Here is a 23144-nt window from a genome sequence, read left to right as displayed (position 1 = left end):
GTAATCCAAGCAGCCACCTCTCACAGAAACTCATCAGGAGCTCGCCTTCAGGCAAGAAACATGTAAGCATGTTTGCCAGAGACTGCACATTTTTTGCCAATGAAAAATGATTCAAAAATAATTTGGGAAGATTTTCAATTCCCCAAATAAAAAGTGGCATTTAGTGGTGGCTGTATAGTTACGTGACATCAGTAATTGTTCCCCATACTTGGAACACGAATTTTCTCACTATGTGTCTCAGTAATGAACAGCTAACGGGACACCATCACGTGCTATTCCATCCTGGCTACAGAACCCCCAGCATTAGTGCTGTCACATTAGTCGCTTCAACAGACCAAGCTGCACGCAACGTAACTTCTGAAGTGTAAGAAATTCCCTATAATGCAGGAGCGCAGCCTGAATTACTTCAAAGGATTAAAATCACCTCAGACTATAGGCCAGGTAGTTCAGTGCAGCGAGTTTTACAGCAGCTCCCCAGATCTCGGGAGGTAACACGTCCAGCTGACAGGCCAGCACTGCCCTCCTGTAGGATCCCTGCCCGCTCTCACAGCGGTTACAGCCGCTTCAGGAGCGGGCGAGGGCACCCACCGAGCGGCTGTCCCCCCCCCGGCCGGCGCAGCTTCTTCCCGTGACATGCCCTCGCAGGTTCTGAACCGGTACGCTGTTGTGCTCGAATCAAACACCTCTGTAAAACACAGCAAGATAGCTGAACCGCCGCAGAGAGTTTTGAGGATGGGGGGAGCTGAAGTCCAAAACTGCACTTGCTTAATTTTAAGGTAATTTAAGGGCGGTACAAAGACGCGCCCCGCCGTGGCCTGGAGTTAGCGCTCAAACTCCTCTGCGCCGCGCGTAACCCCACGCTACCGCCCAGGCGCCTCCTCACCCGCTCTGACCGCGGGGGCCGCGGCCTCACAGCTGCGGCTCCGCCCCCGCCCCTCACGAAACCGACACCCGCCGTTTCCCCGACGGCCACAACCCCGCCCCCGCCGGGCGCGGCTGGAGAGGCCTTTCCACACCCGCCTGGCCCGGGCGTGCGCACTGTGCGTCCCGCCCGAGGAGCCGCCCTGCGGCCACGCTCAGGCCCCGCCTGCCGCGGATGGGGGGAGGCCCCCGCCCCTGCCCTCCCTCGGTGGGAGGGGCGCGCCGGGCGGCCGGGGGCGGGCGGGGCGGGGTAGCCGCGATCAGGCGCCGCCTCCTCTAACGGTCGCCGCCTTTTGGCGCCGAAATTAAACCGGCGCGGGCGGCTGTGAGCGGCTGTGAGTGGCGCGGGCGGCTGTGAGCGGTGAGGGGGAGGGGGTCCCGCCGAGGGGGGGGGGGGGTCCCGCCGAGGGGGGGGGGGGTCCCGCCGAGGGGGGGGGGGGTCCCGCCGGCGGTAGAGGCGGCTTGGCAGGGGCTCCCGCGGGGCTGTGGGGAGTCATGTCGCCATCGGCGACAGCAGCGGGGCAGGCGCCGTAGCGGCGGGGGCTGGGGAGGGGGGTGTGGGGGAGGGGCTGTGCTGACGGCGCTCCAGAGCGGAGGCTGTCGGTTTCCGGGGCTTCAGCCCCCCGGCGCGGCGGGGCCGAGCCGGTGGCAGTGCTGCAGGCTGGAGGGAGGGGTTCCCCCCTGCCCGGTGCCGGGAGAGCCTGGCCTTTCCCTGCCTCTCGCGGGCTGATGGGCGGACGGCCAGCTCTGCGAGGAGCCAGGGTTATGCCACAGCCATCGTGGAAGTGTTGTGATGAGCGTTGTGTGAAGTCATGTCGCTTAAAAATGCTGAAGGGCAGGTTATTGTTGGGGTGCTTCCTGAATCCGGGGTCTGCTTGGAATGTGCCGTTTATAAAGGCGTAGTATTTTTGTTATAAAAGGCATGTGTTCTTTCAGCTTTTCTCACACATTGAGCTGTTTGTTTGGCATGATATGATTCGTTTGCAGCTGCTCTTTTTCTCCTTTTCTTCGAAATATCCAGATACCTTTGCTCATACTCATTGGAGGGATACTTTGCCTGGTTGCCTGGGAACATACAGAAGATGTACATCAAGAAAATTGTTCTTGAAGGATTTAAGTCATATGCTCAGAGGACAGAAATTCCTGACTTTGACCCATTATTCAATGCCATTACTGGCTTGAATGGCAGTGGCAAGTCCAACATCTTGGACTCAATCTGTTTCCTCTTGGGTATCAGCAGTCTGTCACAGGTAAAGAGAAGGGAGCGTTTAAGAAAGGGCTGTCTTGTGTCAGCAATGTTTCATCTTACTCTGTTGAGTAATTGCCACTGGAAGACCTGAAGTGGTGTTTCTGTCCAAAAAAAAAAAAAAGAAAAAAGAAAAAAAAGGTTTTATTTATTTGGATTTTCATTATGTGAGACCTTTTCTGTCATTCTTGCTCATTCTTACATTAAGATTGAATTACAGTTTCTGCAATATACTACAGTAGCTCAAAGTAAACTAAAAATACCCACTTAAGCTGTATAATGTTTAAAAGGCAGCAGTCTCAACTGAAGATATTTTGCAGCTAAAGGCACTAACTTGTTTATTTGTAGCAAACTTTTTCACTTCTGAATTGGTTCTTAACATTTGGCCAACTGCTTCATCACAAAAAAAGAAAAAGCTGGTTTTCATGCAATACCTGCTATTTGAAAGATGATACATCTGCTTTACTTTTAGGAAAAAATTGTGGGCTTTGATGTTAATTTGAATCTGTCTTCAGGCGATTATTTTTTTTTTTTATCCACCCCACCTCCCAGTTGTAGACAAATCCAGCAAACCTCCAAGAAACACTTTCTGATTAATTTCCCTGTGAACTGCATTATGAATAGTACATGCATTATGAATAATAAATGTTCTTGGTTTTTTTTCTTTTAAACATCAGGTTTTGACAGGAATCTCGTACAGAAGCTCACTAAAACTACAGATTTTGCCAGTGGTTTTACAGCACTAGCACCATACAGGTCCCATATGTCAGTCTTAAATTGGCAGCTAGATTTGCATTTTTTTAATTAATTTCTCCAAAACCTACAGTAGTGCACTGAACCGGTGTAATTAATTGTTTTAAAAAAAATATTTGCCTGTTCTGTGGATTTAGGTGCGTGCTTCCAACTTACAAGACCTAGTTTATAAAAATGGGCAAGCTGGAGTTACTAAAGCAACTGTGTCTGTTACCTTTGATAATTCTGACAAGCAACTGAGTCCACTGGGATTTGAAGCTAATGATGAAATCATCGTCACTAGGCAGGTGAGTCTTAAGTATCTGTATTGCTTAGTACCCTATTTTTACCACGCTCAGCAGAGTGACTTTTCAAGATTTAAAAAACCCGTAATTTTTAAAGTCCCTGAGTTTTTGCAGTTAAGGCAGTGCTTCTACGATGAAGTTAGTAATGCGAACTATAAAAGTAGATCCAGTGTACTAGATAATATTCAACTGATTTCCCATGTAATTCCGATTTTTTTTTTTTGTTGAATGTATTATGTCAGTAATGTTTCTGTGCAAGTCCACAGAAAACAATAATGAAATAATGTTTCTAAAGCAAGTTCCAATTTTCTGTTTCATGGCTTTTTCTTCTGCTTTAATATTTCCTTCTTAATATCTGAACTGTGTGTTAAATTTGGTCTCCAAGAACAAAAGAGCCTTTATATTTCTGATTTTCCAATGAAGATGTCTCACGATTTTTTTTTTTTTTTTTAAAAAAAGTGAAAACTTGTGGACTTTGGAAATTTTCTTGTCCATATTGCCCTCGGTGATTGATCTTTCATGTTTGAGTTAGATACTCTAAATGTCTTCAGTCTCACAAGATCTGTTTGGATGTTCTGTATAGTAGGTGTATATGTGTGTATGCAAAGATAGAATATATGGGATTTGCTCCAATTTTGTATCCTGTTACAGTTTATATTCTCATAATGCCAAGTAATGTTCAAATCACTTGCAGTTTCTTCCATTTCTTTTCCTCCTTCAGATTGCCGTTGGTGGTAGAAATAAGTATCTTATCAATGGTGTGAATGCTACCAACACTCGTGTGCAAGATCTCTTCTGTTCCGTTGGACTTAATGTTAACAACCCTCACTTCCTCATTATGCAGGTATTGTGCGCATCCTTATACAATTCAAAAGGAATAGAAGTTGTGTTAAGTTTGAGGTGGGTAGATGGTCGAAGATCATTTAATTTCCTAATCGGAGAAAAGCAACTTCTTATCAAGTAAAAATCAAATGTCTGAAGTAGTTAAGGTTTCATAGTTTGACTCTAAAACATGTGTCTTGTAGCACAAGATGTTGTGTAGCCCTTATGTAGCAAGCTTTTTCTGAAACATGGTCTAATTTTATTTTCCTCTTTTGTCTCTGTAAGAAAGGTCTTGCATTTATTATTATGCTAAAAAGGCAGATTTTCTTTTCTAATATGTGTGTTCCGTGTCAGGCAATTTTATATATTAAGTTGACATACCTGCCGCCTTAAGCCACGGTTAAAAAAGAGAGAACTGACCGGCTGAAAAGACCCTTATCAACATCAACACAGGGAACAGACAATTCCTGAAATATTTGCAAGGAATGATAAAACAGAGCAGGATTACTGTCTCCAGTGGAACTGTCCCAACTTGGGGAGGGGGTGGGGGAAGGCAGGGAAGGGCAATTTTGTGCCTTTTCTGCTTCCTATTCCTTACATATGAGCTAACTTTCCAAAAAGCCAGTTTATGATTAATTCAACACCAGCAACTCAGTAAGACTCTAGAAGAAAACATGTATGTTACTCCTTTAAGATGTAATCAGGAATGTGGATGATAAGCCATTTCAAACATGCTGAGTGAGGTGACTTGTTTGAACTTCCAAGAGCAAAACAGCTGAGTAAACCAGATTATCCTTGAAGGCGGAAAAAAACCCTCATATTTGAACTTATAATGCATAAAAATGAGTGGGGTTTTTTGTTTGGTGTTGACTTTTTTTTTATTACTATTGCATGGTACACAGACATGATTCTTGTTTTATCTTGCTGTCACCAGGGTCGAATTACCAAAGTTTTAAATATGAAGCCACCAGAGGTAAGGAAGTTGTGGGAGTTTTTTGTATCAAGTTTTACGGATTCATTTTGAGTGACAGGTATCAATACTTTCGGGGTGGGGCAGGACACACAGACACACACACAAAAAAAGTGTCAGAGGGGGATGAGATGTTCAGCTCAGTTCTGAGTTGAACCTATCTAACATAAGAAGAAACGTCAAATTTTTGTTGCATTGCTGTATTTCAGATTTTAGCTATGATTGAAGAAGCAGCTGGTACTAGGATGTATGAATCCAAGAAAATAGGTGTCCAGAAAACCATAATGAAGAAGGAAGCCAAACTGAAAGATATTGAAACGGTACTGTGTTGAAAGTATACTGTCTTTATTTATTGAAGTTAACTGAATAACTAGTGTAGTTTTTAACTTGTAGAATATTTAATTTCTGCACCTAGAAGTAGGTATTCATGCTTAGACATATGAGAGTTTTGCAAATTGGAATATAAATGTTTTGTTTTGTGTTTCAGGTCTTAAATGAGGAGATCACTCCAACTTTAGAGAGACTGAAAGAGGTATGGAAAAAGTTGAAGAGTGGTAGGGCCCTTAAAGTACTAAAAAATACTTTCAGCTACTTTGAACCAGTATATGGTGGCTAAAACAACAGCGTGTTTTCAAGCTTTATAGAATCTTTTAAGAAAGATAAAATTTTTCTTCTGTCCAAATACAGATGAAGTGACATTCAGGACTTCCAGGAAGTCCTAGAGGGTGATGTAGGGAAAAGCAAGAAAACAAGAGAACTAGGTAAAACTAGAAGATAAAAACGTATATTCGTTCTTAAAAAACCCCCTTGTGCCAAGTGGTATTTCTGCTGTACAATCAATTGTATGAGTAGTGTTTTATGTAAGATTTTCCTAAGCAGGCCTGCAGTGTACAATACTGAATATTGTAACATGGATAATCCTTACTCTTATCTAAAATAATAATGTTAGTAGAAGTACTCTATGAGATTTCTGTAACAGTCCTGTTTAATATTATTTTTCCATGAATATTTAGAGATTTTTTTATTGTTGCCTTTTCAGGACCGAACAGCATATCTAGAATACCAAAAAGTAGTACGAGCATTAGATCATTTAAGCCGCCTCTGTATAGCTTATGAGTTTGTTCTGGCTGAAAAGACAAAGACAGCCTCTGCTGAATTATTAAAGGAAATGAAGGGTAATATAGAGAAGCTTTGTGAATCAGTGGCTGAAAATGAAGAGAAGATAAGACAACTTAATGAAGAAATAGTGGGGATGGAAAAGAAAAGGGATGAGGTAAGTGAGAACAGTGTTGTGCTTTTCTGAATATCTGGCTACAAGGAGTTAGATGAGAAGTGAATTAATTTTATATAAAATATACCCTTGAATTTTTATCTTCTTCTGGTGTGTTGTTTAGATTATACACTGTTGTCATTCTTAGCTGTTGACTAAAAGACATCCATTTAAAGTTTTGTCTGAAATTGTTTACTTCCACTTGCTGTAGATGAGTAATAACTGAAGAATAGAAACTCTTTGCCTTCGTGTTTCCACTCTGTATTCAATGGTAAATTTTACCGAAGATTTTTTTTTTCCTCCTTTTTTGTTGATGTATCAAAGAAACACACTTCAAGTGGAAAGTGCTTGTTCAACAAAAATCGGTACTGACTGATTTTTGGACACAGTAAGTTTGATATTTGGATGCAGTAAAATTGGTTAGATACAGGATGGCCCGTAGGGTGTTTGGATGCCTAATGTAGCTTTTGTGCAGGGACAGTGTCCCATGGTATGGAATGGTGTGGGTCTTCAAAATAACTCAACACCACTACTGGATAATGGAGGGAAAAGATGTTCTGACCTGTTTGCATTGGAGTCTTAACTGCCCACTTGGTCAGCTATTTATCTTCTCTACATACAGCTGTGAACAGAAGATGAAATATTGCAAATATTTCTACTAATTTCTTAGGCTAAATTAAATTTCCTTTATTTCTGATTGTAGGAAGTTGGTGGTAGGCTCTCTTCACTGGAAGATGCTCTTTCAAAAATTCAAAAAGTTGATACTAAAGCACAAAGTGCCCTTGATGTCAAGAAGCAAAACTTAAAAGTTGAAGAGATTAAGTACAAAGAGTTGATAAAAAGTTTGGAGGAGGTAAGAGCTCTGTATATGATTTTCTTTAATTCAGATTGAGGGGGACAACTTTTTTCTTACCTATTACGATAAGAGAAATCCTATGATTGGCAAGAATTACATCAGGAAAGCAGAAACAAATGGTAAGGGCATTATTTGTTTTGTGCAGCATAGGTAGTAGCATCACATTTGTTTCTAATGTAAAGCATGTACAAAGAAAGTGCAACTCTTCACAGCTGCCAACCTTCCATTAAGCTCAGGAGAGATCCCTGTAGCTTCAAAAGGATTATGCTCGCTGGACATGGGGTATTCTTTAATTTTGAGAAATTTCTACATTGCCTATTTCTGACGGTTGATGGGTTTTTTTTTTTTTTATGCAAGAGGGTGAGAATGAATATCCGAAAGAACTGAAGAATACCTTCTAGATATTAGGAAGAAAGAGCTATGTCTCCTAGTTCTTGGGCTGTTGTCATCTCTTCCTTTATTTTGTCTTTCTGTAGATCTTCACTGCGCTCATGGGGCAAGTACACACTTGAAAGCATGCAAAGACAAATTATAAGATAACAAAATCTGACAAAGGGTCATAGAAATTTAGGTGATGAAACTAGTCACAGCTCCTTATCTAACTGGCATGAATGCAAAGTTGATGGGATGGATGGGACTCAGGTTCTTTCCCCCCCCCCCCCCCCGATTTGTTTTGCTGAAGGAGTCTGAAGTACTAGTGTCAAAGGAGAAAGCGGTAAAGGAGGTACAGAAAGCACTAAATACTCTACAGGAAGCAAGTGAAAAAGATGCAGACGCTCTAGCTGCAGCACAACTGCATTTTAATGCAGTGTCTGCTGGCTTGTCCAGCAGTGACAGTGGTGAAGAAGCTACTCTTGCTGGGCAGATGATAACCTGCAAAAATGAAATCAGCAAAGCAGCAACAGAGGCTAAACAGGTAAGAATAAAAGCTCTGCCTGTCTTAGACCAGTCTTCCTGCTTCTTTTGAGAGTTGTCTGAAAACCAAATGACACGCACAAAGGTCAGTGAAAAGATGTGCAGAATTATCTCTACAAGTTATTTTACAAGTTAGCTTATACATTAAGGTGGCTCTTTGATGAAATAAGTCATTAGAAATAATAAAATCCTTGCATAAATATAAATAGGGAAAACCTGTAACACCACTGAGGAAGTACAGAAACTGACATTTGAGACGTAAAGTAGGACTCGCAGTACTGAAGTGACTGACAGTCTTGGGTAGGAATAAATTAAGACTGCTTTCGGTCATGTGCATTCATGCTATAGATATTTCTACGGTAAAACTTAATGGAATCACAACAAAGATGCCTGATACTGTAAATGGAAAGTTCAGAAGAAACTATTTTCTCCTCAGTTAAATTGTGTGCTAGTCACATAACTGAAACAGACACCACTTCTTTTGTCTTAAGATAAGAAACCTCTGCTGAGGTAGTTTTTACAGTGGAATTTAAATTTTCAGAGTTGAAAAGTCCACCTTGCTTGTCTCGTTAAGGAAAAAATCTTTTGGGGAAAATAACAAGGGCAGCTGTGTCCCACCTTATTTTACCTTGTTTCTCCTCTGACTCTCTTCTTGTGCTAACATGACTTACCATATCCAAATACGTGATTTATGTTTTTATTTCCAAAACACCTGTGCCCTTACCTTCAAAATGCAAGGCTGCTTTTTGGCATTTCTGCAACCCGTGGAAACATGATATTAATGTAAGTGTTCTAAATCCACACCTGCAAGGATCTCTTTGAAGATCTTTGATTCCGTGTTTTCTTACTCCTTACAGGCTCAAATGAAGTTGAATTATGCATGCCAAGAATTAAAGACAAAACAAGCTAAAGTTAAAAAGATGGACGAAGGCTACAAGAAAGACCAAGAAGCGTTTGAAGCTGTCAAAAAAACAAAAGAAGTACTAGAGGACCAAATGAAGAAGCTGAACTATGAAGGTCTGTACAGACTTCTGGTACATACTTTTGGGGGAATCTGAAGAGGAATATAGAAGTGTGGTGGATTGACCCCAGCTAGAGGACAGGTAGACCAAAACTGTTTTATTGCTCCCCTCCTCAGCTGTACAGGGGAAAGAAAATATAACCAAAGGCTGGTGGGTTGAGATGAGGACAGGGAGATCACTCAGCAATTACTGTCACAGGCAAAATGGACTACTCGATTTGGGGAAATTAATTTATTACCAATCCTATCAGAGTAGGATAATGAGAAATAAACCCAAATCTTAAAAATACCTTCCTCTGACCTATCCCTTCTTCCTGGGCTCAGCTTTGCTCCCGATTTTCTCTGCCTCCTCCCCCCCACATGGTGCAGGGGGACAGGGAATGGGGGCTGCAGTCAGTCCCTCACACGCCATCTCTGCCACTCCTTCTTCCCCAGGGGAGGCTCCTCACACTCTGCCCCTGCTCCAGCCTGGGGTTCCTCCCATGGGAGACAGTCTTCCACAAGCTTCTCCAGCGTGGGTCCTGCCCATGAGCTGGGGTCACAAGTCCTAGCCAGGAGCCTCACAGGCTTCCCCCAGGTCACAGCCTTCTACAGGGCATATTCACCCTGCTCTGGTGTGGGGCCTTCCATGGGCTGCAGGTGGATGGCTATCCACCTCCGTGTAGACCTCCATGGGCGGGCTGAGGGGCACAGCCTGCCTCACCGCGGGCCTCACCACAGGCTTCACCATGGGCTGCAGGGAAACCTGTGCTGTGGTGCCTGGGGCACCTCCTGCCCCTCCTTCTGCACTGACCCGAGTGTCTGCAGAGCTGTTGCTTTCACATATTCTCACTCCTCTTTCCCAGATGCTTTTGTGCAGCAGTTTCTACCCCTTCAGGTTATCACAGAAGCACTGCCAGCACTTCTGATGGACTCAGCCTCAGCCAGCTGTGGGCCAGCTGGTACTGTTTCTGTCAGACACAGAAGCAACGGAAAATAAAAAGATAGCCTCTGCTTCTGATCAGCAGCTGATGTCCAGACACTTCTGCGAAGTAGGGCCTCAGTATGCGTAGCAGCTGTTCTGGAAGAAAAATGCCTTAATAATGAATGCTCCCTCCCCTCTTCCTCTCTCTTAACTTGTATTGTTATGCACACCTTCATATGGTATGGACTATTGTTTGGGTCAACTGTCCTGGCTATGTCCCCTCCCGACCTCTTGCCCAGCCCCAGCCTACTGCCCTTTGGAGCCAGGGTTGGAGAGACAGCTCTGATGCTGCGGGAGCACTGCTTGGTGTAGTCAGAACACTGGAGTGTTACCACCATCTTTCTACTAGAAGTACAAAGCACAGCATTATGAGGGCTGCTGTGGGGAACGTAAATTCCGTCCTAGCCAGACTAAACACAAGAAGGAACTGAAAAACCAAGTATGCTGCTTTCATACACAAAGACATTTCTCTAGTTATAATAATAGTTTTTTGCAAAGTTTAGGCCAAATGCTTTAAAGTTTGTTGGCAAATTTAAATTTGATCTAAAACGCGGATGGAAAAGGTGACTAACCTGCCTATTCATTCATGGTTTTCTCTACCTTAAAGCACTTCTTAAAGTTTATTTCTCATTCCAGGTAACATTTGTTGCAGAAGCTATCAAAACTGTAAATTGATATTCCAGAATGACATTCAGAAGCACATTAGACTTTAAACTCTCTCTTTGGCATATTTGGTATTGTGATGCCATTATTTTGTCTAAACTGGAAATTTACAAAGAATTTTAGAAAGTGTTAAAGTATTCTCTACATCTATGTAGATAGACAGTGTAGCGTACCAGTTTTTAAGCTAATAGGTTTCTGTGCCCTGGGTATTTGTCTGCTGCTTGTGCTCAACTGTTCAGAAGAGAAAGAAGAAGCCCTTTTAGCAGAGAAAGTGGCATTGACTCGTGACATCAGCCGACTGAGAGAACACCATGAAAGCTTAATCGCAAAGTTTCCTCATCTACAGTTTGAATACAAGTAAGATCTCGGTGTCATCCTGAAAGACACTTCAAAGTGCTTTTTGGGGCATTTTATTTGGCTTATGGGACTTGCAGGATAATTCCAGCAATTGCTTAGCTGTTGCTTTCCTTTTAGTACCAGTGAATAATGACTATCTTAACTTGATGCAGTTGAAGGGGGGAGTGGGGCAGGGAAGTCAGGAAATGCTACTTGATTTAATGGGCAGCAGGGAAAGTGATACAGTCGTTCTTAAGTGACAGACATAAAAATCACTGGAATTTAAAAGTTTTGTATGATGGTGTTTGCAACTTCAGTAGCTGAAACCGAGTAGAATAGAAACCAAACAGTAGAATCCAAAGGCCTAAACTGCAAAAATGCATAATCACTACTTTTCAGACTCCTGCCTGAGGACTGTGAGTAGACTTGTGCTGTGGAGGTCAGCATTGTATCTGTTCCTGCCAATCAAATATATATACATACATACATACATATATATCCCTATATGTATTTGCTTACATAATAATCGGTCTGAACATATTCCTATAACTGTGCTAATAATAGAACCTGTAGTTAAAATAATTTTAAAATTGCGTGAACAAATTGTACCAAAATCAGAAGTGCCATATGTTTAATGTACCATATGTTTCTTTGTAACTGATATTTTATTGGGAGGTTTCTTGCCCTGAAGTACTTAATCTAATGATTTTCTGTGGGTTTTTTCCTGATAGAATTTAGAATGTCTTACACCTGTATAATAAGCAGTATGATTTATTAAATATAACTTTTTTTAAGATGTGTGGGACAGAAACAAATGTGATTATCATAACTTAAATTTATTTTAAGGCATCCAGAAAAAAATTGGGATGTGAATTCTGTGAAAGGCCCTGTTGTGCACCTTTTTACTGTGAAAGATCTATCCAAAGCAAAAGCCCTGGAAGCGGTGGCTGGAGGGAAACTCTATCAGATTGTTGTGGACACAGAGGTATATTTATTACTTCAGTACAGAGATTCAGTACAGATTGTGTGATTCAGGGTTAGCCAGCAAGTGAATTCTTACTGAATTCTGTAAGAAGTGGCTGGGGCCCATGCATGTGTTTGAATTAGAGTAAGTGTTGTGCATATGTAGTGGCAACGATAGAGTCCTCTTGCAATGCCCTATTGCCTTACTTGACCTGAAGAGGTAACTGATTCTGTATACTTTGTCTCTCATTTGAGGTTACTGGCAAAAAGCTTTTAGAAAAGGGTGCACTAAAGTGTCGATCCACCATCATTCCACTGAACAAAATTTCAGCCAGGTGTGTTAAAGAAGAGAAAATCAAGTTGGCCCAAACCTTGGTATGTAAATAAATATACTGTTTACAATCTTTTGTTTGTGTACCTTTTTAGTTTTGTTTCTTTACTAAAAACATGAGCTTCTTAATGGTAGTACTGGTAAGAATTTCTAAAGGCTTTGAGGATTTCTTGATTTTTATTTTTTTCCTTTGTATCCTTTCAGCTACATGATGTTTCAATGGATATTCATTATTCCATTTTTAACTGAAATGCCTTTAAAATGTGATGATGTTTTTAGAAAGTGTTTTTATCAAGAGAAGACAGAAATTCAAGTTGAAAATTCTTACACCTTAAGGGATACTAATTGCATTTCATTTGATTTCTAGGCTGGTCATGGTAATGTGTATTTAGCCCTTTATCTGATTGAATATGAATCTGAACTGCAGAAAGCAATGGAGTATGTCTTTGGAACAACACTGGTCTGTAATAACATGGAAAATGCTAAGAGAGTGACCTTTGACAAAAGGATAATGATGAGAAGTATTACATTTGATGGAGACGTGTTTGACCCCCAGGGCACTCTGCGTGGAGGCAATTGCTGGTTTTATTTCTAGAATAATACTGTGTGTCTGTTGATTTGTTTACTTCTCTGCATGTTTTTCATAAAAATGAATGGTAACCTTTTTGTTTAGACTCGTAGTGAGGCTAATATCTCTTTGAGCAAAGATTTGTTGGTCTTGAGCTGAAGTAAGATTTGATTAGACTAAAAAAATGAATGGCAAACTATTTGCGTGAAGTAGTTTAGATTTTAAATACTTAAATCCTATTTGGCTACGTAATTCTCCTGGAAGAAGTGCTTTGAATTCAGGTACTTTTTGAAGTAATTCATAATTAGTTTCAGGTAACTGCATAAATTATGAAGTTAGTTGATTTCACAAGAAATGCACAGTCAGTCTGCAGAATTAAATACTTTAGCAGAGGAGGTAGTCTTTTTCCATTGAGAACTTAAGCTGCCTTTCTGTGCAAACAAATTTTTCTGCATCATTATTAACATTTAGAATATGCTGTTTGCCAGTGGTGTATCCACTAGTCTACTTCCAATTAGCTTGACTTGACTTTTTTTTTCACTGAACAGGTGGGTGCTTACAGTTTACATCAGTGTTGTCTAACCTTCAAGAAATGAAAAATGTTGCAGCAAAACTCAAGGAAAAGGAATCTGAACTTGGGACTGTAGAGGATGAGCTGGCAAGGTTGAAGAAGGTTGCTGAAAAGTAAGGTTTGCCTTACAAAATAAAATGTCTGTAACTTCTCTTACATGACTGAATAACTGTAATACAAAGGTTTTATTGGAGGGCGTAGGGCCTGTTGAGAATGTAATATGCAGAAAATTATTCTCTTCCTCTCTATTCCCCCGCCCCCCCCCACCAACAAAAAAACCCAGTTTAATTTGTAAGTACAGCAGTCAACAAAATTCAGTTTTTAGATAATACATGCAAGAAAACTTGTTTTTGGATACGACAGGGGGAAAAAAAAAAAAGGCATACAATGATGTCTACTTGAAATCACTTAAGTTTTCCAAAGTTTCATGAAGTCTGCTGAAGAATGAATCTGTGCCAGCCGTATTTTGTAACTCCCCATACAAAATTTCAGTTTGTGATAGTTCTTATTTTTCTCCCAAGAAAACACAAAGATACGAAAGGGGAGTATCTGAGTGATACTGTAAGTAATTTTAAGTTTATTTGATTTTCAGCTACCTAATTACTGAAGATCTTATTAAAAGACGGAATATAAAAATACGTTTAGTCAGGTCTATAAAAATCCCATAAAGAGACAGTGTTATATAGCATGCTACCTACCTACCACCTGGATTTATTTTTCAGATTGTTTTGAGTCATAATAGACTTCCACAAATATGACCAAAAGGAAGAAACGAGTTTTACCTTTAGGTATTTTTTTCTTTAATCATTCAGCCTAGCATTTGCCATGCTGCTGGTTCCAAAAAAATACAAGCTCTGAATTGTTGCCAAATTCCATGTGTTGCATTTGTTTGGTTTTGACATATTGCATTAGGGCTATGTAACCAGGAGTTACATATATAATAACTTAGTAATTGTGAAGTTTGTAGGTATCTATTTAAGAAATTGTATCGGGCTTTCTTGCGTTTAAGCTCATTTGACCTACAGTTGTCACTGTTTCTGTCATTAGAAGGGGAATGTAAGTATTTATCTGCTCACTTTTCTATCTACTTATGTCAACTTTGAAACTGAAGTGCTGGGTACTTTTCATATCATTACTGTCTTCAAAGGTACCGGCAATTGAAACAGCAGTGGGAGATGAAGTCTGAGGAAGCAGAGCTGCTGAAAACAAAGCTTCATCAAAGTGCTTATCACAAACAAGAGGAGGAGCTGCTTGCCTTGAAGAAAACCATTGGTGACAAATGTGTTCCTTATCTTTTAATTGCAAAATAATTGTTGAGAATGAACTGGGTATTTAGCTGTTTGAGTAGCAGAATCCTTGCTTAAGAAAAAAACATTTTTTGCTTTGAAAATACTGTGTCTATATTTTGGAACATGTAACAAAATAAAGAATCACAGTAGACTTGCATAAGGTTGGTCATTCCCTTGTAGTAAAGGTTATATCCTTAGGTGTTTGATATACTTTACAACAAAAGGAAAAACAGCTTTGCCAGGGAAGTTTTAAAATGGGTTTGATCCCATATTTGAATAATCTTTACTTTTTTTTCCAAGCCATCTGTTTCTGTATGTATTTAAGGTTAGCAATATTGTTTGTGTAACTAAAAGTATTGGAAAGAAGTACTGTTCACATAGCTAAGGAAAACTGTAAAAGGAAGCAAATTAAGCAGTAAGTAAAACACCTAAAGAAAAAAGAGGGGCAGACGTGATGCATGTGTAGACATAGTATTCTAGGGATGAGGTGATAGCTTATGAGGTAGCAATCTGATTAATTACTTCTTGATCATGTGGTTTGGCATATACTTGCCCCTGTCAAAAAAAAGAAAAAAGGCTTGTTTTTATTAATTTTAATGACTGGTTGTCTGTTTGGTGCCCTACCAATAATTGGTAACAACACATACTGTCTTAGGCTAATCACTGAAATAGCTGTCTTCAAGTGAAATAAATCCATCTTCACCGCTAACAGAAAGAAGCGGTTGTACATTTGCTAGATACTGGAGTTTATTATGTAAATTTAAAGATAAGAACTACGCTCAATCTCAGTACTGTACTTCTTGATTCAGTGGAGTGTGAAGAGACATTAAAGAAAACTGAAGAGAGCCAAAAGAAAGCAGAAGATAAATATAAGGTATTAGAGAATAAAATGAAAAATGCAAAAGCGGAATGTGAAAAAGAACTAAAAAATGCCCAGCAGAAACTAGACGGTGCAAAGAAAAAGGCAGAGGCTTCAAGCAAAAAAATGAAAGAAAAGCAGCAGGTAAAACTTAATCTTTACTGCAACCACTTTTGACATTGAGAAAATTGCCAACAATCAGAAAGTTTGATTCTTCTTGAAGTTTTAATACTGTCAGGTTTGGAACTTAATTATATTTATTCCATGGTCCCTGACATCTGACATAGAAATTGCTGATGCTTTTTTTTTTTTTGTGAGATTGCCCCCTTGCTGAAGAATGGGTACTGTTAATATTCTACAGCATTTACTATGTTACACTGAATCTTAATTCTTTCCAGTTAAATACAACTAATAAATTTGGAAACATCTCTCTAGGAAGTTGAAGCTCTAGTTCTGGAAATTGAAGAGCTAAAACAAGAACAGGCCTCCTATAAACAACAGATAGCAGCTGCAGATAAAGCAATCCAGTCCTACCACGAGGAAGTTAATGCTATGGCAGCTGAGGTATCCAAGATAAAGGTAAAAATGAACACTGTGTTTGATTATCTATTTTGATGTTACTGAATTAGAGCTTTAGGGGATCATATCTTATAATGTGTGTGTTGTTGGATTGTCTTACTAGCACTCAATTGTGTCTAGCCTGGGTAGTTATTTTTTGGGTTTGTTACCACATGTGAATTTTTTTCTCCTTCCTTTCTGTGTCCTTCTAACAACTGTCTTAACACCAGCCTTTAAAAGAAGCTAATAAATGGCTGTTGGATTTGCTTTTCAGGAATCTCTAAAGAAATCGCAGAAGGAGCTGGCCAAGGAAAAGGAATTAATTGCGTTACAGGATGAAGCAATTAAAGCCAAGTCTGCAGAGAGAGCAAAATACACAGAACAACACAATGAATTACAGCTTAAGGCTAAAGCTTTAGAACACGACATCAGCAAACATCAACAAGAGGCTGCAGGTGCTGCTACCAAGGTATTTCGGAACTGTGCCTTTCCTTAATCTTGTGACCACGAGTGGTCATTTCCCTTGCCACATGCAGAGGAAATAAGCCTTTTTATCTTAATAAGCACCGTCACATTTGCAGCTCTTGATGTGAAGATTTTTATCCTAGGAAGAAGGGGTGGAAACTGTAAATTGTAAGACAGCTTATTTTATGGAATAATAGAGTAGATCACAGTCAGGAGGTGATCATTGAGAAGAACATTCTGACTGTATGGACAAATCAGATAACTAATTAAAGAAGCTAATCCCAAGATATAGGGACAGTGGCTTAGTCCAGATACAGAAGAGTGTGTTTCAAGGACACATGATGGGTATATGTGAAAGCTTCCTTAAAATCCTGCTTCATCTATAGTGCTGGAAATCACATGAAGTATTTTAAAGGTATGCACCTGTGCAGTGTTGGGCTAGAAGAATTAATGTAATTTCAGGAGGTTGGTTGATAATTTTTTTTTAAATTCCTGTTTGAGAAGGTGAGTGGGGAGGAAAAAGCCTCAATGTATTTTCTTGTTTCCAGGTGACCAAAATGCTGAAAGAGCATGAGTGGATAGCTTCAGAGAAAACACTTTTTGGTCAGCCAAACACAGCCTATGACTTCAAAATTAACAATCCAAAAGCAGCAGGTCGGGAGATGCAGAAATTGCAGGCAAAGAAAGAGATGTTGGGAAGGAATGTGAACGTGAAAGCTATGACTATGCTTTCTGAGACAGAGGAAAGGGTAAACACTCCGTGGTTTAATGTATAAAGATTGGGCAGCTTGGGTATATGGTATTATGTATAACATAGCTTTGTCTTTTCATATGCTCTGTTTCTGAATATACTGAAAATAGAACTAAATCTTCATGAGATAGCAGGAAACCTTTTGTTAGGTCTTTTATGCTAATCTTATATCTTTCAACTAGTCACGTGTGCGTTAGTTTTCTAAGTTATGTGTAATCTTTACTTTGGATGATAAAAAGAATTAATTCCATTGTTCCCTACCCCAGTCCATCCTGAGTTAGCAGCAGCAGCGTTAGGCAAGCTTTCTGGTATCCATTACAGTAGCTGAGAATTATATGCTTTATTAAAGGTTGCAGATCAGAACACTGTTCATCTTCAAGCATGATAGCTTGAAGGTGTTCCAGGGTTGTCTCAAATTCATCTGTATTTTGAGGCTATTCCAGGATTGTCTCAAAACTGTCCATTGAATGATGCTCCCAGCTTTTCTACTACTTTCATTAGAATTGGCCTGTTCTTCCTCTCAGCCTCCAGAAGCACCCTTTCTTCTGTGGAAAAGCAAATGAAACATGATTAACTTGAAATGGAAGTGCCACTTTTCAGAGTAATGTTGGTCTTCCCCCTTTGCTGATTGTTGAAAATCCTGATGCTTTAATTTGCAAATAATTTCCTAAAACTTAAGTCCTGTGTACAGCTAAATGAATTATTTGGATTTCAATCTTGCAGTTAATGGCTATTTCATAGTTAGAAAAAAGGTAAACAGTGAAACTGTTAAGATTGTGCTGAAATACTTTTTGTGCCAAAATTCACTGAAACTGGTCTTTTCTCATTGCACCAGTACAATGACCTAATGAGGAAAAAAAGAATTGTAGAGAATGACAAGTTAAAAATTCTTGAAACTATTGAAGAGCTTGACCAGAAGAAAAATGAAGTTTTACAAATTGCTTGGGAAAAGGTATGTGACACTTGAAATCTGATCTTCACATTCTAGCAGAGGACCAGATTTAGATAGGATTACTGTTTTGCGTATTTCCATGGGGGGGAAAAAAAAAAGCCTGTTTCCAGAACTGATCTCCCTTGTATTTAAATTACAAAACAACCACTTCATTTCTCCTATTTCATCTCACTTTTGAGAAAAAGATAGGAATTCTCTGAGAATTGTAAAGATGTAATCAAACCTGCAAAACTACTTTTATCATTACTTTCTAGTGACCACAAAAATTTAAAGAAGGTCAAGCTACTGGCATGCTGAAATCACTGTCTCTCACATGGAAGTTCAACAAAACAGTAATGCGGTGTATTTTGCTTTTTGTTTGCTTAAACTAGTGTTTGACCAGAGTTAAAATCTTCAGGTTCTGTGTAGCCCCATACAATGGGGGCTGTGGACCTGGGCTACTACTGTGCCTGTCACTGATGGGGTAGGTAATACTGGAATAGAGCAACAACTGATTAATGTTTCTGTTATCTAAGCACTCTGCCTTCTTGCTAATTCTCTCATATCGTGAGCTATAACAAAATTACAAAACTTTCCCTTTCTATACAGAAAGCCTGACACATTGTTTTCTGCTGTACCAGGAGAACTTGTACTTTTTGGCCTTTGAAAAGATCAGTGATATCTAAGATTAAATTGCTCACAAATGAAGTATCGGTTTTAATTATTACTGCCCATACCGAAGGTATCACTGACAAAATGGTACCTTTCCATTGCAAAATCTTGTTTGGCAGAAATTAGTGAATTGTGTTTAAAAGCATCATGGGTGGTGGAGAAAGTGCGATCTCGGATACAAAGTGTGTTCTCGGATACATTCTTTGACCTAGGAAACTACGCTGAGTTTACAAAGTTGCATCCCATCCAATACCTAGGTATTGTTTAAGTAATCATGGGAAGAAAAAGAGGGGGGAAGATGCTAGTGTGTGCCTTTTGCAAGGTGCTTATATACTTTCAATAGTTCTTTAATTGGGAGAAATCACAGTTTACCAGTTAATAAATCTGAGATGGGGCATAACCTTTTCCCTGGCTGATAGCATAAAAAAGCCTTCTAATATTTCTTCCATTTAATCCTTCTAAAATGCTTGGTATAGGGTGTTGCATATATATATACACACACACACGTGTATTGGTGTTGCTTTTTTTTTCAGTACAGAGAGAATTCTGTACTAATTCCATATGCTAGTATTTTCTCACCGTCCTCTGTGTGTTAATCTTCAAGACATAAGAAGTCATGGGGTTAAACAGGGCAAGAAGTCTAGAGCATAGTGAAGCTTACCCCACTAAGTTTTTAGCTGCTTGTGCTCTTGATGCAAAGCATGCACATACTTTTTTTTTTTTTTTTTGTTATGGTCTGACTTCTAGGTGAACAAAGACTTTGGTTCAATTTTCTCAATGCTTCTACCAGAAGCCAAAGCTATGCTAGTACCCTGTAAAACCCAGGATGTCTTGCATGGCCTGGAGTTCAGAGTTGCCTTAGGAAACACGTGGAAGGAAAACTTAACGGAGCTTAGCGGAGGACAAAGGTTGGTGAACTTTGTGTGGTTTTTTTTTTTGTTTTCCATTGCAGTTGTGTATGTAATATGTCTAGCTAATTATAGCTCAGAAAAGCAAAAAATTAGTATTTTCCATAGTCAAAGTGGGGACTTCTGTCTCCTTCCAACCTGACTTAATATTGAAAGCATTATTAATTCAGCTCAGCTCAAAGAAGCATCCAACTTAGAAAGAATGCGTTACTTGGCATACAATATTGTATGCCAAGATAGATTTTACTCCGGAGAAGTGAGAAAAAATTAAGTAATGAGAAAACTGCAGTTAACTCTAGGTAGTACTGTGGTACTGTTGAATAAAATGCTCCAGCATTTGAGTTGTAGTTTCAAAAACCTATGCAGACAGATTCTGCCACGGTGTCAAAGGAGTGTCACGGGGACAGTTCTCTTCTCCAGTGATTACAGCTGCTGTGTAGGGGATGTGCTTCTTTGCAACTGCTAAGGGAAAAATCCAACAACTTGAAGAACAGAAATGGAATTTAGGAAGAGGCGAGACAGAGAACTTTCACAAGGACAGAATGCTTCAAGAGCTGTACATTAAAAAACAGCATTAAAAAATTCAGAATTGAGAATAGGTAAAGCAACAGTGTGATTTTAAATATCACCACAAATCTAACCTGAATCTGATAAAAGAGAAGTAACATACGTCACTTCAGGCTTCGCATCTTGAAATCAGAAGCTGTAGCAGAAGCTGTCATTTTGTCTCTTCAGAACTCACAGCAGAAATCTGCTTTTGAGGGAGAATTTTGTTACTACCAAATTGTTTTCAAGTCAAAGTCTCTCAAACGAGGGCAAAACATAACTTTCTTCTCTGTATTAGATCATTGGTGGCTCTGTCCTTGATCTTATCCATGCTTCTCTTCAAACCTGCCCCAATTTACATCTTGGATGAAGTGGATGCAGCTCTTGATCTCTCTCATACTCAGAATATTGGCCAGATGCTTCATGCTCATTTCAGACATTCCCAGGTATGAACTTGAAACTACTGTGATCATCTGTTTATACACTTTAGTTATTTTCAGAGGCAGTCTGCCACTGAGGAGTCTCAGCTGTCTGAGTACTTTATTCCAGAGTTGTCTGTTGTATGGCTAGGTTATTTAAACTGCAAGTTACACTGACGATGTGGCAACTGTGAATCTTCTAAACATTGTGTTTTAATGTAAGCTGTTGCTGCAGTGGCTAAAAACTGTAACTTGTATTATTCGTATTAATAGGGAAGAGTATCTGTGATGCAATCAATTTCAGGCATGACCCACACACTGTGATTTTTTTCTCCCACCCCCCAAGGTCTGTAACCTGAGCCTTAAAAATACTTTAATTTTTGACCCTGTTGAAGTAAGCCAGGCACTAGTCAAAAGAATCTCTGGATCACTGTGGCCTGTGCATGAAGAAAATCTGTAGGAGTGAAGAAACTTAGTTTCTGTTTGGTGGTAGGACATGACCTTTCCAAATTAATGAGAGGAGGGGAACATTTGTTAAGCAGTACTGTAATATAATTTGAGCAGTATCTTTAGACTATGAAAGACCCTGAATCCTTACAGAATTCATAGCAACACTTCTTTTCCAGTGATGGATGCACCATGAACTGGTATTCTGTGTTGTGGCCTGTATCCCAGGCCAAAGCGCTGGGATATGGACAGACCCATACATCGCTAGCTGCAGAAAATGTCTCACATGTGGGTGTATGTTAACCTGCTTAGTACATTCTGTTGCTCTTCATCTAAAGTTTAGAATACTTTTTGAGGAGTTATCTGATTAATATCAAGATATTAGCTGAATGAAGTAAAAGGAATTCCCTTTTGAGAGCCTTTTCCAATGTTATTTAAAGTCTTTATTTGGATGGCAGTATTTACTTTAATGCTATAAATGCTATATATACTTCAATAATGTATATATATAAATAATACTAAATTCTGCTTTGTTTTTAGTTTATTGTGGTGTCCTTGAAGGATGGAATGTTTAGCAATGCCAATGTCCTCTACAAGACCAAGTTTGTGGATGGTGTATCCACTGTCACAAGACACAGTCAGCTTAAAGAAAGAAAGAATGCATCTGTCCTTGAGAAAGCCCAGAAAGTACCTAAAGAGTGACAAAAGAGGGGCTGCAGAACCAGGAAAGTTACTCACTGGCCCTTCATGTGCAGCAACAGCTGCTTAAGTGTTCTCTGTCTTTCTGTCTGTAGCTAGGCCAGGAAGACACTCTTAATTCTTTTTTAGAAGTACTTTAAATCTTGAAATACTCTTTTATGTCTCAGCCTTTAGTTCACATCTGTATCTTACATCAGTGCTGTAAATTATAAAAATTCTAAAAATTAACTTGGGATTCTAAAAATTAATTCTCAGTATTTAGCAGCATCTCAACATAAACCATCAGGTTGTGGTGTTTGCCTTTCTCACTTTTTCATTGAACAGCACCTACTCTGAATTAAGCACCATGTTGTATTTCTCAGTAATTTGATTTAATTATGTATTTTAAACATCAGAGGCAAGAGAATCTGTATTTCTATGACCATCTGTGCCTAAGGTCAGATAATGCTGATGTCTTTTTATAGTATGTATTTTTTTTTATACTTAATTTCCCTTGTCTTCCTTAAGTAGTGAACCCAAACAACATAAAGTTATCCTGCTGCCCTTGCTAGTGGAAACCCGTCTGCAGCAGAAAGCAAACTTTAGTCACGCTGCCCGCATGGAGGATCTTCACTCACTGCAGCAACCTGCACTATGACAAAGGGATGCGGACCTACCACGAGCAGCAGCAAGGTTCTGTGTTTTGGGGGTGTATGGTGTGATAATGTTCACCTTTCCAGATGGCGGCCAACATGCACAAAGGAGGTATTCCCTCCTCCCCCCTGAGGCAATTTCAGAGATAAATGTAATTGAGGTTTGCGGTGGGAGGCAGGGAATGTGTCTGTCTGGAATAGTTGGAAATGTTATGTTCTTAAATATCATTAAAGTAAATGTAAACTTTCAATCTCGTGGTCTCATCTTGCATATATATATATACATGCATATATATACATAATTGTATTCCATTTTCTGTATACATGTTCTGTAGTTAACACTGCTGGGTTGCAAGAGACAAAGCTGTTGCTTAAAAGGCAACCTGACACAGTTCCTCCTAACCAGGTGTTGCAGTCCGCAGCACATGCATTCTGCCCGGACAGCTGATACCCACAGTTGGGATGGCCCAGTGCTCCACTTGAATACTGTAAAACACTTGCAGTGGGAGAAAAA

The 23144-nt window shown here is 39.7% G+C and overlaps 1 protein-coding gene across 1 annotated transcript; it reads left to right on the top strand.

Annotated features, from left to right (window-relative positions):
• Positions 1-1270: 1270 nt before the first annotated feature.
• On the top strand, positions 1271-22827 carry SMC2 (structural maintenance of chromosomes 2). The gene is made up of 25 exons (XM_055790194.1): positions 1271-1282; positions 1943-2171; positions 3058-3207; positions 3926-4048; positions 4961-4999; positions 5206-5316; positions 5484-5528; positions 6036-6269; positions 6970-7119; positions 7805-8038; positions 8895-9054; positions 10925-11042; positions 11868-12006; positions 12240-12359; positions 12683-12887; positions 13432-13567; positions 14602-14726; positions 15553-15746; positions 16038-16181; positions 16435-16629; positions 17174-17374; positions 18212-18328; positions 19727-19887; positions 20732-20879; positions 21840-22827. The coding sequence occupies exons 2-25, from the start codon at positions 2004-2006 to the stop codon at positions 21999-22001; spliced, it is 3579 nt and encodes a 1192-aa protein (XP_055646169.1). The 5' UTR covers positions 1271-1282; positions 1943-2003; the 3' UTR covers positions 22002-22827.
• Positions 22828-23144: the final 317 nt, after the last annotated feature.

This window comes from Falco peregrinus, chromosome Z (genome assembly GCF_023634155.1).
Source record: "Falco peregrinus isolate bFalPer1 chromosome Z, bFalPer1.pri, whole genome shotgun sequence".
NCBI classification, from domain to species: Eukaryota; Metazoa; Chordata; class Aves; order Falconiformes; family Falconidae; genus Falco; species Falco peregrinus.
The sequence above is the reverse complement of the archived record's forward strand: the minus strand, read 5'-3'. Positions and strand labels throughout refer to the sequence as shown.